This window comes from Mauremys reevesii, linkage group 16 (assembly GCF_016161935.1).
Source record: "Mauremys reevesii isolate NIE-2019 linkage group 16, ASM1616193v1, whole genome shotgun sequence".
Taxonomy (NCBI): Eukaryota; Metazoa; Chordata; order Testudines; family Geoemydidae; genus Mauremys; species Mauremys reevesii.
Window position 1 is genome coordinate 40677300 of NC_052638.1, and position 19507 is coordinate 40696806.

Genomic DNA, 19507 nt, shown 5'->3' on the forward strand with positions numbered 1-19507 from the left:
CCTTTACTGGACATTTTTTTCTTCTACTCTTTCACCTCTTATCTACATGGCAAGACTTAGCCTTTTGGCATGGGTGAGGGGTAGCTGTGCAGCTTCCTCTTCCAATCCTTCGCTGAAAACGTCTGTCTCTCTCCACACCATCCACCAGAGAAGGGCACCATTCGTTGCACCCACGGTGAAATGTCTGTGCTTGATGATTATTCTGCTATCACTGACCGCGTGCATCTTGATTCCCTGACAAAAGTATTAGGTTTCAAAAATGGCTGTTCCATATCAAGGAGTCTCTCCCCTTACAATAAACCCTGCATTTTATGTACAGACTCGGGAAATTTATGTGCTGAAGGAGAATTCCACTTTAATTAGACTAAAACCACACGTCATTCTCCCTGACAGTAGTGACAAAGCTGAAGAATCAAATCAGATCATTGAAAAATGGATGGTTTCTCTATGGCTTGAAGTAAAATTAAAAATAAACTTACACCAAGAAAATGCTTTGGCCTAGATAGTGCCATGAGCTAAGGCTACTAAGCAGTTTATCCTTCCTGATGTGAACACATTACAGAGCTTCATATTCCCACTGCTCAGGTGCCCTGTGGCAGCTGCCTCTCTCAACGGGTAGGTGTTTTCACACAAGCCCTTGGCCTCCAAGCTTAACAGAACCCACTGCAGCATGGCCAGCAGTATAGCACCAGGCCCCGCAGCAGGCAAGTCTTTTTCATGACCCGCAAGCTCTGCATTTTGTCCCTCATTGGCCTTCACAGCTGGAATTCAAATGCAGACTTGGCAAATCGCATTTCACCTGGAAACATCAGCGCTGTAAGAAATCAGCGTTTGTCTACTCAGCATGCTCTGTTGTGCAAGGAAAGCCACATCTATATCCCTTAGGTACCGTAACCATGGTCCAGCTTTGATGCCACAGACATAATAGAGGGCACTGATGGGGTCATGTTGAGTGACATCTCACCCAACAGCTCTGTGCCACAGCTATAAAATACAACCAAAGCAATGTAGAAGGGCTGTGGGTCTTCAAGGGCTATTTTGTACCTGAGCATGCAGAAGGAGTTTATAATTAGAACAGGAATGCTTTCATTAATATTACTCGGCTGTTTCTGGGCTGTCAGAATGAGCACGCAAATTGCAAAAATGCTTGCAAAGTTTGACTGAAAATGCTAAATTCTTACTAATTCTGCAATGGCAGAAATCTCCTCCTCCACAGAACACTTAACATTAAAAGCGTGCAATTGACAAGGATAAAAATAAACCAAAAAACAACTGCTGCGCTCTTGCTTTCACTTGCTGCAGTATGACAGACGGGTTTGATGTAGCTAACTGCATTACTTGTGGATGCTGTGCTTACATCCTTCACAGGAAGGAAATCATCTTGTGATTAAAGCACAAGTCTGGGAGTTGGGAGACCTAGGATTTATCACCAGATCTGTCACTCACCTGCTGTGTGACCATGGCAAAATCACTTCACTGCCCCATGCCTCAGTTTCCCTAACTGTTAAAGGAGGATATCCCATCCCAATGCATTCAGGCTTATTCATTAATGTCTGTAGTGGCACAACCGCCTTAAGATGAGGAAAGGTGGTAGAAAAACGCACAGTATTATGATCAGATGGTCAGCTGCTGATTGCTGCAGCACAGAGGTTCATCTGAGCTTTTTAAGCAGTTGAGAGGAAGTATAGGAAATAGGCCAGAGGTTGCATTTCCTGTGCTGACTGCATAAGGAGAAGGGTGGAGCTTTTGCTAGGGTTAATGCCATTCAGGTTTGAGAGCTGTGAGCTGGATCCCAGGCACAAGCAGAGCTACAATTGTGATCACACGGGGTGGCCAAATGTACCGACCCTCCGAGCCGCATATGATAATCTTCAGAAGTTAGATAGCTGGGTGCACCTGCCAGGGCTTGGAGCTTCTGCCTGCAGTAGGGTGGTGGGGCCTCCCACAGAGTAGAAGCCACTAAACTCCCTTCCCCGCTGGGCAGAAGCCCCTAGCTCCACCACCCCACTGCAAGGGCAAAAGCACCGAGCCCCTCCCACCCAGTCTTGTAAGCGGAGAATGGGGGGGAATATGGAGGGTTTTGCAAGCCGCATTTTAACTGTAAAAGAGCCACATGTGGCTCAGGAGCCACGGTTTGGCCCCGTTATAGCAGCTATGATCGGGGTTAGATGACGCAGCAAAAACACTTGTGCCCTGGCTACAATACAGCTTCCACTCTCACTGCCATTGCAGAATCATGCTGACATGCTTTCACAGCATAGGCAAGACGACAGTTTACAATCTATCTGGGTTGCTGTGCCCAACCAAGGCAAACGTACCATGAAGCAAGAATGAATACAGCACAGAAGACTTCAAAAGGTACCTCTCCCAAGACAGCTAGACTAACCTGGAATGATACCTTAAATGTGGTTGTCAGAAGAAAGCACTGCTCAGAAACACAGTTTTACAAGATACAGATTTTTAACTAGCGGCCTGGATTGCTTACCTGAAATGCAAATTATTAAGAATTTATATACACTGAAATCTAGTGTAAATGCAGAACTAAATCCTCACACTGCTCAAACACACTAACTTCAACTGACAAGCAAAATGAAAGTGCCAACGTAAAAACCATTACACACATTAAAGTTCTTTTTAGTCTGGGCATTTAAACTCTTCACAGCCAGAAGCTACTGCCACGGAAAACAATGCACAAAACACATCAGCCTCCCTCATCAGACATCCCCATTGCTTTGAGTCAAAGGGTTAATTAAGCCTGTTTGCTGCTGCCCAGAAGAGTTTTGGCAAAGTGAACTGAGTGCAGAAGTGAGACCCATAGGGTGGCCTGAAACCAAATATGTAAACAGGAAGAACAGAACTGGAGGAGGGGAAAGCTGATTAGAAAGGATACAGGATGTGCTGTTACCCTCTTGCAGTTTGGTTTCAAATTCTGAATCTAAGCAAGAAAGTTTGATTTAAAAAAAGTTCAGTTTACCAGAGTGATAAATGAAGCAACAGACAAAGGCTTTGAACTGGCCTTCCTGCTCCAGACCTGCCTAGACATAACAGGGCTACAACAACTGTGTTTTATTGAACTGCTCCAGATAAAGAAAACCTTTACTCAAGGTTTGCATAAGTTCACTCTATAGTAGTTTCTGCAAATGCCCCTCTCACTTGGTGAAATGCTATTTTGTAAATCTTTACAGTAATGGCAGTGAATGAAGAGCAAGACTTGCCCTTGGCATCTATTGCAGTAAACAAGGAGGAAGATTATGTTACACTAACATGCCTTAGCAAGGGAGTGCTTGGAAAGTAAGTCCTTTTTGATGTGATTGCACCAATACTACCATCCTCTTTCACAACCTTAAAGATCCAGACATGTTTCAGTTTGTTTTCCAGATGTGAAGGAAGCATGAGCTGATGCAGAGCGTGTACAGTGGAGTGCAGAAAACAAGAAAGCAAGTGGTGGCACTGATAATCCTAATGCTTATCATTAATACAAAATCTAATTTACAGAGAAATTGCAATAAGACCAAGTTAAAAACCCACCACTAAGAGAGAGAAAGACGTTTGTAATTAAAATTGCTACCCCACTAATTGCGAAGCATACTTAGCCAAATCCCACCTTCCATTCACCTATGCTTGAAGCAGCTCATTTGCTCCTGGCTTTAACTTTCTATGAATCTATAGAACAAAACCTCAATCCTCTCTTGCTATTTTGTTCAATTCAAGGATTCTGTTCTCCTCCTGGTGCAGACACTGAAGTCACACTGACATTAATGGGAGCTAGACACAGAAACAGGAAGAATTCAGAACCAGAATACAGCTATGCCTGCAGAATATAGATAGGGAATTACTTTAATTTCTTCAGCAAAACTAAAAATCTGAATCTGGGAGCTGTAGGTGAAAGACTAAAGCACGAGTACATTTCTAAGACAACAAAAGGATCTGCCCACAGGTGGTTCTTGTGACCAGCTTAGATTCCAGGTGTATGTGTGTGTGTGTCTCTCTCTCTCTCTCACAAACACACACAGACACACGCACATTTAGAGTACAAATCCTTTACTGTTGGAAGGCTGTAGGTGGCTATCCAGAGGTCCCACAGCACATGCTGTTTCATGTGGAGGTATTCAAGATTCAGCTGTCGGTTTAGCTCTGCATGTAGGCTTAGCACAATACAGGTTGAAGCACAGGCCTTAGCTGAGGTGGGAGGGAGAAAGGAGGACTGGGAGAAGGAAGAAAGGCAATGCCAGCGAAAAACCTTGTACACATTTTTTTAGTACATTCTGAGAAGCCTGACAGTTTGTGGTTAAGAGAACTCCAACCCAGAGCTGCACTGGCAGACTGCTTCAGTTTAGCAGCACAGCACCCCATTCCCTAGAAACATGTGGCTCCCTGTAACACACAAGCGTCTGTTTGAACTGCTTAGACATGACGACACAGGCATACAAGGTGGTACCCCTGAGGAAAAATACCATTGCCCAACAAGTAATGCATAAGATGAACTCTTCAGCACTGTGTGGGAAACTGACTGTTGGCTCAGTTAAAGCTCAGGATTTTCAACTGTGTATTCCCCAAACATGCAGCCAAAGGATCAATAAGAATACATCAGAATAGCACAGACAGCAATGGAGAATGTATTATGCCCCTGAAAGAAAGCACAAGTCTCTGCTTTTCTTATCCGCAGCGCCAGCATGCATGAAGTGACTCATTTTCACCAGGGAGGCTGCAGAACATGAAATGTTTTCGTGCTTTGGAGTGTCAGTTCAAATGAGAGAGAAAGGGAAGGTTTTACCTGAGCGTGGCCAGTGAGCAGAAGGGGCAGCAGTACCCAGATGAATCCACCCCTCCGTGGACAGGACAGGGTCAAAATCTAAGGACAACCTGCACATGGCAAGACATAAAGCAGCTAAGAGATTTCAGAGTGGGGAGGACAGCAGCAGGTTAAGTATCCTGGCAGCTCAAAGGGGGAAGCAGCACAGCTGGACAGACAAGGGGTAGCACAAGGAGAGTGGGCTGGAAGCCAGAAGAATGTGTTGTTGCAATGAAAGTGAAAAAACCGAGCAGGTAGGACAGACATGAACACAGGACAAGTACAGCAGAAGGAACAGGAGTGGGACCAAAACGGAGAAAGTCACATAACCGAGGGGGTCTACAACGAGGAAGAAGAGGGTTTAACGCTACCTCCTAGACTAGACACAGTTCAAATATCAGGATAATCCGCAGGACTAGTTTAAACAAAGGAGACACTCTTCAACCAGAAGTGTGAAAAGGCATCTCAGCAAAAGTGGCCATTTACTGGTCCCCTGAGAAAGCAGCTAATGTAAAAACACAGCCCTTGATGTTAAACAGTAATAACTGAAAGTTACCGATATTCCAGCTTCCAGACTTCTTGTTTATTCTGAAGAACAGTGAGGAGAAATGGATGGGGGAGGAAACACTGGGCGGAAGCTCAACATGACTGACAGACCACGCTCCTTCTCCCTACCTGGGAAGCTAGAGGCAGGACAGCCTGTGGAAACACCTGATGAAAGTTCTTACATCAAGAAGTGAGCCATCATGGCCAGATTTTTGGTTCATAGATGCTCACAGCACCCTCTCGCCAGCTATATATATTTAAATAGGCATTTAAATGGGATCTGAGTAGTTGCCAGTCTAACTACACTGTGCTACCATTATGGGGCCCAGCTAGAAATGAAGAAGCTCTGACATTCGCTCTCTCACTGGTTGCTAGGTGAGGACAGTTTCTGGACTATTTTAGCTAAGAAAGGGCCTATGCAGCACAGCCCCTCAGCTGCATGTATCACACTGAAGCCAGCAGAAGAAATGCATACAAGTAACAGTTTCATACACGGATGCATTTCTAAATGAGCCAACAATTTGCTTCTCACGGATTCCCTAGCCAGCTTAGCCACTTGTGACTAACAAGGCTGTTCCCATGGGAGGTATTTCTAAACATCAGCAGCCAGTTAGGCAACTCAACAGTGCACATATTCCAGGACGGGGGGAAAGTAGATGGTTTGGGTCATCTGATTCATCCAGTATTTCCAACCCAGTAATTAGCTTCACACAACATGTTTAAAGAGTAATATGAATGAGGCTGGAAAACAGTAGCACCTTTTAAAGCACTGAGGCCAACGCCTGCTGACTTGACTCATGCTAACCCCATGCCCTACAGCGAGACTCCTCACGTGGGTAAAGCTGACTGGATTTGACTCTCTTCTCTCAGACAGGCCTTCAAAATCTAACTGATATGGGTCTTTAAATTCAGCCTGAATTCTTTGCAACCACAGGCAAAGCAGCACTAGACTCCAGAGCCCCCAAGCACCCCAGGGAGGAGGTTCTGTGGTCTAGTGTTGCTTTGTAGTGCTTTGAGCAGAAGAACTGACACACAGAGGGGTTCTTAGGAGATAAGGCTGCTTCCTAACAAACATGCTGAAAGAATTATCCACCATGGCTGGGAATGTTGCCCCCAGCACTGGGAACCCCACTCCTTTGTAAGGGGAGAGAGAGAAAGAAATAGTCAGGGGCCCTAAGAATGAGCATGGGATGTTCACGCCCCTCCCCAAAAATCCACCGGGGGAGAGGGGGAATTGACTGGGAGCTGCTGCCCATGTCAGACATTGGGGTGGGGGATGAGCATAGGACAACCTCTCCACTGGGATCTGAGAAATTTGGAGCAGGGGGTTGGACTAGCTGACCTCCTGAGGTCCCTTCCAACTCTGATACTCTATGATTCTATGAAATGGCCGACAGTCAAGGCCAGACACTTTGCCTGTCTTCCCTTACTGAAGCTGTTTCCCTGTGGCAAGTAGGGAAGTGCAGGGTGGGAGGGGGTCAGTGAAGGAGGTTGACTAGGATAGCTGGACAGAGGGGAGGGGAGGTGGGTGAGGGAATGCAGCATCGCCAACGCCAAGAGCTTAAAAATCATGATTTAAGGCCTCAAAATCATTCCATTAAAAAACCAACCAAAACAAAAAAATGGGATTCTTGTGGTTTGCCTTCTTGTTTCTGAATCTTTAGGGTCCTCTTGGGTCACATTTTCAAACTTCTCTCCATATTCTCACATGATCACCTGACTCCAGGAGCAGGAGCTGTAAGAACACCACTGCCAAATATTGGGGGAGTTGGAAACAACTGTGACTTACAAGTTCATTACTTCTGACACATTGCTTGTTTATTGTTTGTTTAATGTCTGTCTGGCCTGTCTTTAGAGTGCGAGCGCTTTACGGCAGAGCCAGGGTACACACCACAGGGTTTGAATTTGGTGGAGGGCTCCAGGTGCTTCTGTGATTTAATTGCCACCACCTCCATCACACAGATTCAGTCATAACAGCAGTGCTGAACCTGTGTGTGCAGTGATATTAGGCTATGGCTACACTTGCACTTCAAAGCACTGCCGCGGCAGCGCTTTGAAGCACTAAGTGTAGTCAAAGCGCCAGTGCTGGGAGAGAGCTCTCCCAGCGCTGTCCGTACTCCACCTCCCTGTGGGGAATAACGTACAGCGCTGGGAGCCGCGCTCCCAGCGCTGGGGCATGACCACACTGGCGCTTTGCAGCGCTGCAATTTGCAGCGCTGGAGAGGGTGTGTTTTCACACCCTGCTGCAACGCTGCAAATTTGCAAGTGTAGCCATGGCCTTAGTGTTAACTCTGCTTCTACTGCAATGATTAAGCAATGCTGAGGGGCCTCATGACTGAAGCCTCATTGCTACTAAACCATGCATCATTCATTCCCTTTCCAGACCAAGTGGAGCTTGTGTTTGAGACAGAGCACAGACTGGGGTTGAAATAGAAAAACGGATGTTTAAAAGGCACCAGCAGATACTGCTCTGTCATTAGCTGCTGCTGCTAGACTGACAGGTGAAGAGGCAGGTTAATGATCAATTCTGGACTGATGGATTTAAGGGCAGCAGTTTTCAGATTACCACACACTGGTTTTAAATTACATTCTGCCTGCTGAAGAGTCCCTCTGCAGTTTCCATTAAATGTGGGATTCTTCTTTCCTTCCCATTTCAAGCAGCTGTGAAGTGTTGCTCTGCACTGGTAAACAGATGCAGCATTGCATCTCAGAAGTGGCTGGATCGATCCATACGTCGCATAATTTACCTCGGGGGTATAGTGAGGGTAGTTAACATTTGTGAAGCATTCTGAATTCCCTGTGTTATAGATGCCAAAGAAGTGAAAAATCTACATTATTAAATGCATTTTTTAAAAACTGGAACTGCTATTTTTCTCTTTACAATGGAATTTCTCAAGTGTTTTGGGGACTTTTTACTACACAAAGCTGTTGTTAAACTACTGTTGGAGGTGCGATTTTACATTAGTTTAATCTGTTATTGTTTTCAACAGTGAAGCAGCAATACACATTACAATCAAATCAAAGGGGTATGTAGTAGGCATAAGACCACATTGTGTGTATGCTGTATTGTCCCTGTATTTTTAGTTTATACTGGTTACCAAGCTCCAGACGTCTTTCAGCAACAGCAGAGTCTGTAAACAGGCTGAACAAAGCTTGCAAAGTGCACTTTGATCTTCTATTCTTACTACTATGACTTGGTCAGCATCTCAAACATGTATAAAAGAACCTTGCTTCTACAGATTCTGAACAAGACAGAGGAGAGCGGCAAAACTAAATGGGAGTAGGAAAAAAGTTTAGACTTGCCCTGAGCAACTGTCCTCAGACCCAACAAAACCTCAGGCTGAGAGAAAATGCTCAACTGCACAGGAGGTAAAACATGAAAATTTTTTAGACTTAGTATAATCCTCACCTCACCCTTGTGGATTTCAAGAATGGGACTTATTGCTACACCAGTAAGTAGCTCTGGATACCTAACGTTACTTACGACATTGCCAATTTTGATCGCAGCTTCTATGCTGTGTTCTGACCTAGGTTGCTCTGGGGGCTGGAATGAAACCAGAGTATTCTGAAGGTTTTATTAAAATAAACCCCCTGATGATCCAGGGTCTGGAAACTACAGCTGCACCTTCCAACTGCCAGAAGCCATGGTCTCAAGTGCAACAGCCTTAAATCTGCAAGTTAAATCAAACTGTTTCCAGTAAAACCTAATTTAAGGAGTTTTCCACTCTGAACTGTGCATTTCAAAGCAATTGTTCGCAGCAATACCAATCCAGTACCCAGCATTTGTAGAGTGGTGATAATACACTGTACTTCTTACTTGCTTACTTGCCACATACACAATACGAACACACAGGAATACAACTCAGCTATTAAGAGTCTGGTGCCTTTGAGTCAGCTCCATGACTCAGGTAGCAATTTATTGCAAAACCGCACCTGGGCCTCAGGAAGAGTACAGCCAAGAATTGCATTTCTGTAAGTCTCAATTGCTGCCCTCACCTCTCCCAACCTCACCACTCAGCCGGTTTCACATTACGGCTATTTTGGCCTTCAGTATACTGCCTTCCTCTCCGGCCCCAACTTTCGGAGCCTCTCCAAGACCCTCCTATGCTTTATAAAGTTAAAGTTAGCAAATTTGTTTGGAAAACACCAAACCTCTGTTTTCAGCACAATGAAGAGGTGCTCCAGACTGCAAGATTTGGCATTAGTGGGTGAAAGGTTGGTTTTATTCTCTTGGCCTCTTTCCACGCTGCCTTGGATGTAGCACGCAACATCACACACTAGATATATTTGCATATGAACTGAAAACGTAGGTTCTTTAGATAACTTCTGGGTGTGGGAGCAGTTTAGACAAGAGTCTCAGGCTGAGGCTGTTCCCCACAGTGCAGAGGTTGTAACATACACACTTCAGGAGCTTTAGGCTCATGGCTAAGTTTGTTCTGTTGTTGTTTTAAAACATACATAAAGGCAATATACTTGATTAACTGCACGGGACCCTGGAACCAGGATTTTTGCTCTAGGAGACATTTTGAAACAGATAATTTAGAAAGGTTTAACACTGACCTTACTGTACCAAAACTGTACATATGAAAACAATGTTTGCAAGTAATATCTTCCATGCACCCTGCCAAGAATGTTTAAGTAAGTGAACAAAACCCTCTGTGTGGTATTCTGAGTGCTTGGTTCTGAATCAAGGCAGAGTAATGTCACCCTGGAGGAGTTGGGGGTGGGTCGCAAATAAGACAGATCAAGAATGAAACTGATTACTTGCTCTCCTTCTGAATACATCAGCACTCTACAAGCATTACATGCGTCCAAACAAACTCAAGGAGTAGGCTGCAAGGAGGAGGGTAGGAAGAAGTGCATGTGATCTGCTCCACTTCAACAGCACCCACTGCAATATGATTCAGGGATCAGCACAGATGTCTCCCCAACAGATGCACTCTCCTGCTGAAAATGAGGGAAGTTGCTCTGGTGGTAGCTAAAAAGGGTGTTGCAATTTAATACACTAGTGGACAGAGAATAGATGGTTTGGAAATTGACTAGGGAACGGGAAGAGGAAGCAAGATCAGGACTGAAGGGAGGAGGACATGGACACAGAGAAAACACACAGCGGAAAGGACAAGAATAGGTCTTCACTCAGGCTATGTTGACACTGTGCACCTTACAGCACCCACACCCCCATGTGTTGTAAGGTACACAATGTAGTTGTTGTTTGCTGGCAGGAGAGAGCCTGCCGACAAAATAAAACCATCTCCTACGAGGGGCGACAGCTTTGACAGCAGGAGAGCATCTCCCGCAGACACAGCACTGTCACACTCGAGCTTTTTGTCGATAAACGTTTTGCTGGTCACAGGTGTGTTTTTCACACCCCTGACTGACTAAAAATTTTACCAACAAAAGTGTGGTGTAGAAGTAGCCTTAGTGCCACTCCTAAAGGACTGAAACACCTGCCTAAATAGCGCACGCCCTGCACAGGCACACAAGGGCCGGCACACACAGAAAACACCTATGTAACAATACCTAATAATGGCTGCTACCAACCAGCACTGAGGCACCCATCTGTAGTTCAAAGTCACCTTCAATTTAGAAGATAAAACAGATCTGAACAAACAATGGCTATTGCAGAGTAGTCACACCTACTGCCACACAAAATGTACAGTTGTTACTTTACACAGCAAAGCTGGAATAGAAGATACCATCAGACACACCGTGAAAAAAAGACAAGTCTAGAGCTCAAAGAGTAAATATCACTACAAATCCATGCAACAGGGTCACCATTTTCTGTTTCAACTTTTGAGAGAGAGAGAGAGAGAGAGAGAGAGAGAGAGAGAGAGAGAGAGATATCGATCTCCTCCTGCTGCTGCTGGAGGGGCAAAGACCTGTCCAATTTCAGTTCCCACATATTTTGGACTGAATTTCACACACAGACAAAAACATCCTCAAAAACACCCAGAACAATACGTACTGAACTCCAACAAATCGGGCTGTATTATGCAAATGAACTGAGGTCAACTGCGTGACTGGCTTTGTTAACTGAGATGTTGCAATCCTACTTCTCACAACAGCTGAAATCAAAGTTGGAAAAAAAACAAAAAACCTTCCTTCTCCTCAGTATTCAGACAAGCAGAATCCTTCCAGAGAGAAACAGTGAGGATGGCTGATGGATGCTGAGTGTGTGTGGTGGAAGACCCACTGTTTGAGACATCAAAGACTTTCAGTGGCTTGCTAGCCAGCATTTGAGTGTGCACTGCCAGATGTGTGTGATTAGATAAGTGTCTACCTGGCCACACGTGTGTATAAATTGTGGATTTGGGGGCACTCATCTGGGAATGCATAAGCTCAGTGAGCAACATGGTACACAAACAAGTGTGTTGCTACTAATCTACTGAAAGCCAGACCCTAAAATGGGACCAGACTCAAACTGTGCAGCAGAGTGCAATTCCCCGATGGCAGAGGTGGCGGGGGAAGGAGAATGACAAGACAACAAGCCTCTTCCATTTCAAATGTCTGATTCTATGAGTATAGAAAAACACAGCATGTTCTTCTTGCTAAGCATCTTGCTCGCACTGCACCATCTACCTGAAACTCCCTGCCCCCAGCCAGTGACTGAGTCACTTCCTCTCCTTGTCTCTCAGACAGGTTGTTAGAAACTCACCCACACTTTCTCAGTATATGATGGGTGCCATTTAAATGCACTGTTGTGAGACTGAATTACCATTTTGCAGCCCCTGCTCCACTTCCTGACTTTCACGGGGTGGCCATTTTGCTGTCTGTGTCAGTGCCAGTTCAGCAGTGCCTCAGCTACTCAGAGTTTGGAGCACTCCAAAAAATAGCCTTGTCTTGTAAACTGAGACAATTACCTCTCAACACCATTGGAAAATGAATGCAGAGCTCCACAGTGACATTTTAATAGTAATTGTTATGGTCACATTATCCTTGAAATAGGCTACAATGAACTTATGACTCCCGTTTCCCCACAAATACATTGTTTGGTTGGGAATTTAAATGTTAAAAGGCAGCAGTGAAGGTTCCAACACGAGGCTTAACTCTTTCCCCCTCAGTAGCCCTGGCCACACTGGCCATAGACTCCTAAACTCATTCAAGTCAGACACAGCCTAGGACACTGGGAATAATCAGATGGTCACCAGCCAAGTACTTTCCAGACCCAAAACTGCTGAGTTTTGAAAATGAGTCACGATCACACCTTTTCAGAGTAGTAACACTATCTGTGCTCAAGTGACATGGGGCTGCCCTCTCTCTTCCAATTTACTGTGACCTCTAGCACATATTCATTCTGTGATGTATTTACTCATCGATATGCCAAGAATGCAAAAATGACGATTCATATCTCGAAATGGCAATCAATTTGAGTTACACTTTAACAAGATAAACTAACTTTTCGAAACTCTCTCTCAGGACAGGGAGTTCTGCACCTGAAGAAACCTGCCATTCAGCACAATGAAACTCACAGAAATTCAACTCTATCCCCAAGCAAACCAAACATTATTTATTAACCAATTGACAAAACTGTGCTAGCAACTTGGCTCAGACAACACTTGGGTACCTTTTAAAACCAGCCGTACAAACTTTTAATCCAAACAAAATCAGTCAATAGCTCGGTATACTGACCATGTGACACAGACTATACCTGTCATATCGGACTTTGACCCTTATATTTAACTTGGGAATAATAAATGCAAAAGGCCCTAATCACATTGTATAGAGGTGGAGTTGTATCCTCCTGCTTATTAGATCCCCAGAACCTTGTGATGTATAAGACTAATCCTACAGTTGAATTACATGTGAGGGGTAGAGAAAATGGAATGGAAAACCCCTCCTAGTACCTGTTACGGTACAAGCAGGGGCCTTGTGCAATCTGGTCTTAACTCAGACAATGGGGCTTTCATCCTTTCCTTGGAGTTTAACCCACAGTCTAGCAGATGTCACTGTCAAGGAAGTTTCCCTGCTACTCCCTTTACCCATTTCATCCTCTTAACACTATCCTGACCACTGGACTACCTTAATCTCCTCCCCCTCTTGGGTGATTTTGCCTTTCAGTCGCTTGCCGACTTGCCTCACCTCAGACTTCTTAGTCATCCATCTGAATTACACTGGTTTAGCTTGTAATGTTAATAATTTTTGCTGCTTTTCTCTGATCTCCTTCCACAGTCTGTACTGATTTCTGATGCTGGAGTGGGTAGAACTGTACACAGCATTTCAAGCGCAGACTGTACACAATGTTTCACCAGTGCTGCATGATCAGTGATGGTGTGTCTTATGCATGGGCAGCTAAAAGCTATATTGGCTTTGCTTTCCACCATACATTGTAACCTCATAGCCAATCTGTGATCCATAATTCCCCCTGCGAGTCTGACTACTTGCCCACACTCCCATGCATCTTTTAGGTTATTTCCCCCAAATGCACTACCAGGCATTTTTACAGACTGAATCATTTTATTTCCTGCTCATATTTTTAAGTTCTTTATATCTCTTTGTACTATTTTCTCTATCCCCAATGGTTCTTGTCACATCTCCCAATTTTGTATTACTTGCAAATAAAGTAGCAAGCTAATCTCTTCTTCTAGACCATTAATAAAGATGTTACATAAAACTGGGGCAAAAATTGCCCAGCTGTCTGTGCCAGTTCATCACTTCTCCACCCCCAACTCTATCTATTGTCATTTATTTATGCTCTTTCAACCAGTTTTACATTTGACAGTGCAAATATGCAAGGCAATCTGAATGACCTTTTCAGCTTTAAGACAGGATGGTCCTGTATCAAACTACAATAGAGTGTGTGTAGACATGCACACACATACATATTATCCTTCAGATGTATTATATAGACACACACCAATGTTATTATCAAATCGATTTGTAGGATGACTTAGATTTGTCCCAGTATTTAACAAATTCCAACTGTGAGACTCAGTACTTCTTCCTCACCGGTCTAAGTGTCAGTTGATGAACTGGTTTAACTAGTAGCTGAACAGGATTGATCACTAACCAGCCACAGGAAGAAGTGTGTCTTTTATAATCCTTTTGTTGGATTAAATTAAATTTATTACTAAGATCATACCTGATCTTACTCCATTCCACCCTTGATATAAGACTGAACACAGCACAATGTTCCCATGGAGGTTTAAATAATACAGAAATAAACAGTCACCTAAGGACAGTTTTTGCTAGGGTAAAATGCACTCCCCATTTCCCCAGCCCCAGAGCCCACACTGAGGTGGTGTGGTGCTCATATTCCCTTACCTGTATCCGAGTCTTTTTGATCTCCATTTGTTCCAACAGTGAAAGGCAACTTCCGTTTCGTAGCTCTCTCTTTCACCTCTTTGCCGCCATCACTCCTGTCCAACTTTGGAGTCTTGGTTAGGGAAACTTTATCTTTATCCTAGAAAGGAAGGAGAAAAAAATTCTCAAGAGTCTCTCTCAAGGCTTCTGTCTCCATGGACTTTTTGTACCTGAGTTCAGGTTTTTACAATATTTACTGAGCCACTGCAATTACCCAGAAAAAACGATCTTCTGTCACAGAGGGGTTTTCCTTTTCCTACAACAGATCAAATAGGCCTCACTTGTCATGTTTTCTTGAAGAATATGTTGCTGATGAAGTAGCTAGAATGGTATGCAGAAGTAGCCTCCCACCTCTCTCTGTCCCAGAACTACTGGCATCACAGCAACCTCTCTTCTGGCTGAAGGCTGGATCTCCAAACTACCCAGTGCTGCTTTGTGCAATGGCTAGATGGGGACACTAGATAGGAAGTCTCTTCCCTGGGGCTGCCTCAAACACATACAGCCCCCCCACAGAGTGAGGTACTGATCCTGGGTGACACACGGAGATCCATTCCCACCTCACCTTCCTGCAGGGCAGCAAGTTGCACTGCTACCAGACCATCAGCCCAGCAATAACCTATTTACGTTTCTTAATTAAGCTTGAAGAATCAGCCACCATTGTTAAAACATGGAAGTAAACACAGTAACAAAAGATTTATGTCACTATGTTTGTGCAGTGAATGCAACAACGAGCTCTCACTCTCATATATAGGCTTGGAGGATTTGATTTTTATTAGTAAATGTTGATGAACGATTTCACTGTACACACAAACCAAAGAAAAAATATTTCCATTGATGATAATCAAAATTTATAGATAGGCCAAGAAAGAAAAATGCTGCACGAGAGATTAGAGTTTGATTTAAGGATATTTACTTCGGATATTTTGACATGTGATGTGGACAATTTGTGTTTTAACACTTATACAGCTTTAACTTTTTGAATCTCAAGGTCATTAAATAATTATCTGCCCCCCCCCTCCAGATGTAAATGATAAACTTTGAAAAAATGTTTAAAACCCATATTTTTGCACAACTGAACATTTAAATTGATGATAATTTTTTAAAATGCTTAAAAATAAACATTGATGTTCCTCAAAATTATCAACAAATAACAATCGAATTCTGCCAAGCGTACCTGTACATGACAGTACACACGAAGGCAGAATTCAGACACTTTGCCAACAACTCCTGGTATTCTACCAAACGAAAGTGCCAAGGTGCTGTTGCAGAAGAGCAAGGCAGAGCTATGGACACATGCTGTGGTGTGAAATTAGCAGCCCTGGCAGCCCCATTTACAGTCAAGATGGAGTTATTACATTAGCACTTTCTGTTGTGGGGATAGAGGATCTGAGTGAGAGAAAAACAGGAAGTGCTAGTGGCAAGCTAGGCTTTTTGGGGGGAGTTTTTGAGCAAAACTCCCCCTGTAGTAGTTAGGGTTTTCTAACCCTCATGAGAGTGACAGTGTTTGCGGAGTGTGCACACAGAGCACACCATGGGTGGGGTGAAAACCTTCCCACTAAGAAACAAACTATATTAAAGCCCTTCCTTCTCCATACTGAGCTGAGGGCTTTCCCCTGTTGTGTGCAGTGCTTCCAGAACAAGTCTGTAGAATATTCTGGCAGTTGATAAGCCTGCTAAAGTTACTGACTGTTTAAGGGATCAGTACTCCAGCCAGACAAAACACACTTAAACTGTCTGTTCTGTACATATCAGCATCAAAAATCATACTGCAATGCCCCAGCACAGCCCTTTGGGAGACGTTCTCTCCATCATAAACCGAAACAGCCCAGGTGTCCTGTCTGCTGCAGATCTCACATCTTCATTTCCCACCTCCCCTAGTTACCTCAGATTCTCCACTATAACCAGTGGTATCCTAGTTAATAATGCACAACAACAAAATATGTTTCTGGCTTGGTGTTTGCGTGGGGAAAGAGGATGGGGGGAGGGGTTTTCTATTTTAGCTCTCCTCTAAAGAAAGAAGTCAATGCACGTCTCAGTCTGAACAGCTTGAAACATCTGCTAGAATCATAAGCAGCTAGTTGGCCAAGTTCAGTAACTTGGGAGCCTGTAGATAACAACCTCTGCCCTGCAGCTACCAAAAATTATGATAGAAGGCTCAAGTCACATGGATAAGCCAGCCAGTTAAAAATACATTGGTGTCCCGTCCCCCCACCCAGGAGTATACTCACTAATGAGCACAGAAATATGCTGAATTTAAAAAACAAAACAAAAAAAGCACACACACACTAGGAACAACTGTCGGTGTATGGCATTCCAGGGAGAATTCCTGCTTTTCCTCCCATTTCTTTGCATTTCTCACAATCACAACTGATCTCACACACAGGGAGAGACAAGCATCTGCACTGTGCACCAATGGCTCCCCATTGCGCTGCTGCTTGTGTGTGCCAGGGAGCAGAGGCAGCAGAACTGCGTGAGCAGTTCATGTGCTGACCCCTCCGAGCTGCGACCTCAGACTGCCTCTTCTCCCTCAGGTGTCTACACATTTCTGCTATGAAACGTCGTCTCCCAAAGCTCAGCGCAGCTCTCCTCACGCCAACCCCTGAAAGTCCTGTTCACTCACCACATCCCAGCTTGCCACCCGCATCCCTCCCCCATATTCCCATTTGAGCAGTCTGGCTCTCTGGGGTCTCAGCCACCATGTGCAGTCTGCCAACATTCCTCATTCACTTACACATGCCGTTTCAAAACCACACACAGAACTACATACAACGTACCAACTCCATATTAATCATTGAACTACACACACCAATAAAGACAGTCGGAGTTCAAAGGTGGTTGCTTGCTGATCAGGATGAGGGTGTGGTTATGTGGGTTGTGCTGTGGTGTAGATGACATCAAGAAGAACTGTGAGTGGAGTGGAGTAGAGATGAGTGGTTGAATGATTTAACTTCTTAATTCCTGGCTTCTTGGGACCTGTAATCCAGCAATCTTAACTCAAAGTGTACAAAGTTTTTGTTAGGGGATTATCTCTCTCACACATGCAGGGAAGGGAAGACAGCTGCTGGGGGAAGCACTGGTTTCCAAGGAAAGCAAACCAATGATTGCCTTGTGTATTCCTCGCTTATTTGTTGTGGTGTTGAGATATTATGGGGCTTGGGGCTCTTTTTAAGCTGTCAGGTGGGAGCAGATGACACTGGAGTAGCAATTAGTACTGGAGCAGTCAGAAGAAAATAGGTCTGAGGAAGGACTTAAGCACATGTCTACACAGCAGCTTGGAGTGTCAGTGCGGATGCATGGATGCATGCAAGTTCTGCTCAAGTGAGCGCACAAAAAATAGCAGTCTGACCACACTAGCATGGGTAGTGGCTCATACTAGCCACCCCAGTATGTACCCAAAGGGTCAGGCAAGATTGGATTCAGACAGCTAGCCCAAACCGCTGCCTGTGCTACCATGCCACATAACTGCTGTAAGTGCACTAGCTTGAGCAGAGCTAGTGCATGTCTGTTCACCCGCACCGCGAAGCACTCTCTCAGCTGCTGGGTAAACATACCCCAAGCTGGTACAAGACTGTATGTCGGTACTTCAGTATGAAGGGAAACAGATAGATGTTTAAGATCTATGTGTAAATTTCCTTTCCTTTCCTTTCCAGCTGAGAAACTGGTTTATTCAAATCTAGTGTAACAAATTTTAAATCTGCAGCATTGCTTTCAAAGCAAAGCCAAATTGTCAATTTATTAACAAACTTATGTTTCTAGATGTTAGCAAAAGCTAGACCTTAAATTTTGTTTAGCCTTACTTTTAAAAATCTACTAACTAAAATAGTCTTAATATTTTAATTAAATGCAAGATAATTGCAAGAAATCCAGACAAATGAATCTGACAGACATTCCCTTGTTAACCCCCTCCCCCCACCACCAGTCATGCTGTTTGTCTCAGACTTGTAAGATCCTGGCAAATAGCTTATTGTGCCAGCACAGTCATAAGACTATGTCGTCACTGTGTGTACATTGCTCCTTCCTCCTCCTCAGTTTTATCGGATACAGGCTCAACATGCAGCTTAGAAAAACTGTTTACTCCAATCAGCTCATTTTATTTACTTGTTCCTTAAGTTGTTGCCAGTTTGACCATCCTAGTGGCATGCAATATTAAAGTTGCATTAAAAATGCTAGGCCTCTGTGATACATGTTCCAACCACAATATTGGGACCTTACAAAATGGATCTAGGAGCCAAGGATTTTTTTTTTTTAAATTAAGCTCCATGACCCACATCTGGCAGCTCTCCAGCATGATCTCTTGCTGTACCACAGACTGCCTCTGCTTTTGTGGTTAGACAGAGCCAGTCACAAACATTCAGAAGAGGGAGTGTATTACTTAACATTTGGAACTAGAAAAAGGAGAGTCTTGGTCAAGATAAGAAACAGGGATCTTTTCCTCACTGCAGAAGTTATCAGGGTGCCAGAAAAAATCCACAGCAGCCAAAATAAATACAGGACCATTATGTTTAAATGTTCTGCTTGGAAATACTTTGTCTTATTTTCTGACTCGTGAATAAAAATAGTTTGTAACAACAAATGATGCCACATTTTGTGCCAGCTACTATTCTGAACAGATCAGAAGTCTACCAAGGTCAGGGACAGGTATTCGTTTACATCTGTCATGGGGGAGGAATGGAAAGAGATACAGCCAGGGATGACTGGCAAGCACCAGGTCACAACCAGAGCTACCAGATTATTCCTTCGTAATTCATTCAAATCAACAATCCAAAAGCACAGTGAGCAACTCCAGGCCTGCAGTCTTCTTACAAGCAGGGTAGTTTGCCCTTTTCATTCTCCAGAGACACTCCCATTGACACGGCAGCTCAATACTAA

The 19507-nt window shown here is 44.0% G+C and overlaps 1 protein-coding gene across 10 annotated transcripts in view; it reads right to left on the reverse strand.

Annotated features, from left to right (window-relative positions):
• The window catches only part of ANKRD11 (ankyrin repeat domain 11), a 228049-nt gene that overhangs the window by 30758 nt on the left and 177784 nt on the right, over positions 1–19507 (reverse strand). For all 10 annotated transcript variants that reach the window (XM_039503300.1, XM_039503299.1, XM_039503302.1 and 7 more), the window contains one exon: positions 14600–14738. In XM_039503300.1, coding sequence (XP_039359234.1) covers positions 14600–14738 — 139 coding nt within the window. The remainder of the gene's footprint in view (positions 1–14599; positions 14739–19507) is intronic.